This window comes from Tupaia chinensis, unplaced genomic scaffold (genome assembly GCF_000334495.1).
Source record: "Tupaia chinensis unplaced genomic scaffold, TupChi_1.0 Scaffold000688_1, whole genome shotgun sequence".
In the NCBI taxonomy this organism is placed as follows: domain Eukaryota; kingdom Metazoa; phylum Chordata; class Mammalia; order Scandentia; family Tupaiidae; genus Tupaia; species Tupaia belangeri.
The window spans coordinates 4,891,576-4,895,480 of record NW_006160211.1 but is presented as its reverse complement, the minus strand read 5'-3'; the positions used below and the strand labels follow the sequence as shown (position 1 = coordinate 4,895,480).

At 48.2% G+C, this 3,905-nt stretch overlaps 1 protein-coding gene across 2 annotated transcripts in view; it reads left to right on the top strand.

Annotated features, from left to right (window-relative positions):
• Positions 1 to 3,018, top strand: part of BMP4 (bone morphogenetic protein 4) — an 8,368-nt gene extending 5,350 nt beyond the window's left edge. Inside the window, exons 3-4 of one of the 2 annotated variants that reach the window (XM_006160554.3) lie at positions 496 to 875; positions 1,920 to 3,018. In XM_006160554.3, the coding sequence (XP_006160616.1) occupies positions 503 to 875; positions 1,920 to 2,776 (1,230 nt within the window). In that variant the 5' untranslated portion in view covers positions 496 to 502 and the 3' untranslated portion in view covers positions 2,777 to 3,018. The remainder of the gene's footprint in view (positions 1 to 495; positions 876 to 1,919) is intronic. The other variant, XM_027776634.1, reaches the window with a different exon arrangement.
• Positions 3,019 to 3,905: the final 887 nt, after the last annotated feature.

Below are 3,905 nucleotides of genomic sequence, written 5' to 3'. Positions count from 1 at the left end.
CCCCCACCCCACCCCCAGCCGCTCTGAACCAGCTGGAAGTTGTGGAAGTTGGGCTCAGAGGGCGGAGAAGGGTGGGTAGAGGAAGAGGGGGAGAGGCTGAAGGTCTGAAGTGGAGGGCAGTGGCATTTTAATTCTCCCTCCCCTGTCCTTCTTTACCCCCTCAATGTTAACTGTTTATCCTTAAGAAGCCACGCTGAGATCATGGCTCAGATAGCAGTTGGGACAAAAAAAGATTAACAGGATGGAGGCTATCTGATTTGGGGTTATTTGACTGTAAACAAGTTAGACCAAGTAATTACAGGGCAATTCTTACTTTCAGGCTGTGCATGGCTGCAGCTGGTGGTGATGAAGGGGGTGGCGAGGGAGAAGACACAAACTTGATCTTTTTGACCTGGTTTACATTTTGACCCTCCATTTTAGCCCTATGCGCACATGCAGAGACATCTCTCTATTTATTGGTGTTTATTTATTCTTTAACTCCCTCCCCCTCCCCAGAGACACCATGATTCCTGGTAACCGAATGCTGATGGTCGTTTTATTATGCCAAGTCCTGCTAGGAGGCGCGAGCCATGCTAGTTTGATACCTGAGACTGGGAAGAAAAAAGTCGCCGAGATTCAGGGCCACGCGGGAGGACGCCGCTCAGGGCAGAGCCATGAGCTCCTGCGGGACTTCGAGGCGACGCTTCTGCAGATGTTCGGGCTCCGCCGCCGCCCGCAGCCTAGCAAGAGCACAGTCATCCCGGATTACATGCGGGATCTTTACCGGCTCCAGTCTGGGGAGGAGGAGGAGGAAGAGCAGACCCACAGTGCGGGGCTGGAGTATCCTGAGCGCCCAGCTAGCAGGGCCAACACCGTGAGGAGCTTCCATCACGAAGGTCAGTCCCCTGCCCCCTGTCTGGGCGCAGGGGAGGGCTGGTAGGGCTGGCTGGAGGAGCTGGGGAAGCCTTGGGAAAGATGAGTTCCGGTTACTTCAAAGCCCCAATCCTGGAGGCTGGGGAACAGAGCTACTTACCTCCAAGAATTTTCAGAGTTGCCCCTGCCGAACTTCTTTTTTGGAGACAGAGGAGGAGGGGCAGGGAAAAGGGAATGACACCACTCAGACATGCGCTAGCCCCAGCGGTGTGTTTTTGCTATATCAAAGCCTTTCTGCCGGGTTTTCAGCCCGTTTTTTTTTTTTTTTTCAAATCACCTACTGAATTTAATATCACAGCTGTGTGTTTGTCAGGTTTATTCAATAGGGGCCTTGTAATCTGATCTGAATGTTTCCTAGCGGATGTTTCTTTTCCAAAGTAAATCTGAGTTATTAATCCACCAGCATCATTACTGTGTTGGAATTTATTTTCCTCTCTGTAACATGATCAACAAGGCATGCTCTGTGTTTCCAAGATCACTGGGGAAATGTTTAGTAACATACTCGAAAGTGGAAGGAGGAGAGGGTAGTTGTGTGCATGTTTCCTCCTGCCTCTGCTCTGTTGGCCCCTCTTTTTCTTTACAACCACTTGTAAAGAAAATTGTGTACACAAAGCCAAGAGAGGTTTTAAAGGGGAGTCTGATGGTGGTGGAGTAAAGGAGTTGACACATGGAAATTATTAGGCATATAAAGGAGGTTGGGAGATACTTTCTGTCTTCGGTATTTGACAGATGCTGGCTAGATTTGACTGTTTCCCTAGCTGCCCCACTTACCTGCTGGATCAAACCATGGGCTGACCATTGAGGTGACTCACCTCCACCAGCCATGGACCCACCAGGGCCAGCATGTCAGGATTAGTTGGGCGTTCACTTATTTCCCTCCAGTAGATTTCCAATGTAAGAGCAGAATGAGCTGCTTATCACCCAACTCTTAGCTACTTCTTCCCTTTTCCATTTCTCAAGAAGTTCATGTGCTTTTTCTTTTCTGTTTCCTTCCAAACTGTGCCCAGAACATCTGGAGAACATCCCAGGGACAAGTGAAAACTCTGCTTTTCGTTTCCTCTTTAACCTCAGCAGCATCCCAGAGAACGAGGTCATCTCCTCTGCAGAGCTCCGGCTCTTCCGGGAGCAGGTGGACCAGGGCCCTGATTGGGAGCAGGGCTTCCACCGAATAAACATTTATGAGGTTATGAAGCCCCCGGCAGAACTGGTGCCTGGGCACCTCATCACACGACTACTGGACACAAGACTCGTCCACCACAATGTGACACGGTGGGAAACTTTTGATGTGAGCCCTGCGGTCCTTCGCTGGACCCGGGAGAAGCAGCCAAACTATGGGCTGGCCATTGAGGTGACTCACCTCCACCAGACACGGACCCACCAGGGCCAGCATGTCAGGATTAGCCGATCGTTACCTCAAGGGAGTGGGGATTGGGCCCAGCTCCGGCCCCTCCTGGTCACCTTTGGCCATGATGGCCGGGGCCATGCCTTGACCCGACGCCGGAGGGCCAAACGTAGCCCTAAACATCATCCACAGAGAGCCCGGAAGAAGAATAAGAACTGTCGCCGCCACTCGCTCTATGTGGACTTCAGCGATGTAGGCTGGAATGACTGGATTGTGGCCCCACCAGGCTACCAGGCCTTCTACTGCCACGGGGACTGCCCCTTTCCACTGGCTGACCACCTCAACTCAACCAACCATGCCATTGTGCAGACCCTGGTCAATTCGGTCAATTCCAGTATCCCCAAAGCCTGTTGTGTTCCCACTGAACTGAGCGCCATCTCCATGCTATACCTGGATGAGTATGACAAGGTGGTACTGAAAAATTATCAGGAGATGGTAGTAGAGGGATGTGGGTGCCGCTGAGATCAGGCAGTCCTTGAGGATAGACACAGATACACACACACAAACACACATTCCCATCCATTTACCTACACACTACACAGACTGCTTCCTTATAGCTGGACTTTTATCTTAAAAAAAAAAAGGAAAAAAACCTAAACATTCACCTTGACCTTATTTATGACTTTACGTGCAAATGTTTTGACCATATTGATCATATATTTTGACAAAATATATTTATAACTACATATTAAAAGAAAAAATAAAATGAGTCATTATTTTAAAGGTAAACAATGGCCTTTTTCTCTTTAATCCTTTCTTCTTTCTGCCCCCCTCTTTTGATGAGATTTTTGCCCCCTTTGGGGTGGGGTGGGAGGTGGTAACTGGAAGGGTTAAGTTGTAAAAAACTGAGATAAGCTTATGGCTGAGAGAGAAGGTAAGTACCTGGATGAATTGTTTCGCATTTGTATTTCTTGTTAACAAGGACACAGCCTCCCTTTCCATCTGGATGACACATGCTTCCAGAACCAGTGGATGAAAGAGGGAGGTCAGATTAAAGACTCAGTCTTGGGCTCCTAGTACATCTTCTGGCTTTGCTCACCTGCTAGAGGGTGTGGCACAGCCAAGTGTGCCGGGGAAGTCTGAACTCCAGGAAAATGAGTCCCATTTCTGCTTTTATGATATTCTAGGGTGTCTCCAGTTATTACAGACACCAATGGTGTACTTTTATACGAAAACAAATTTGTACACTCATATATTAACATGTATGCGTGTGTGTTTATTTTTATTTATTTGTTTATTTTTTGGAGAGGCTTTTTGCCATAGGGCACGTCCGCGCACCAGAGAGACAAAGTGAGAAGTCACCCCCTGGGGGGATGGCCATGTCACAATCCCTTCTCCTCCATTCTCCTCTCAGGATCTTGGGCACAACCCCAGTGTGATTAAGCCAGGTCCAGGACTCAAACTGAGGTCGACTACATGGAAGTCCAGAGACATAGCTATTACTCCAACTGTTGGTCCCTGTGTGTTTTCAAACAAGAATTTTTCATTTTTTAAAAGTGGGTTTTACTCAATAAAACAAATAATGTGCCCTAATTTCAAAATGTTTGGTGACCACTGCTTTAATATACCACATGGTAGAATTCCTCAGTGT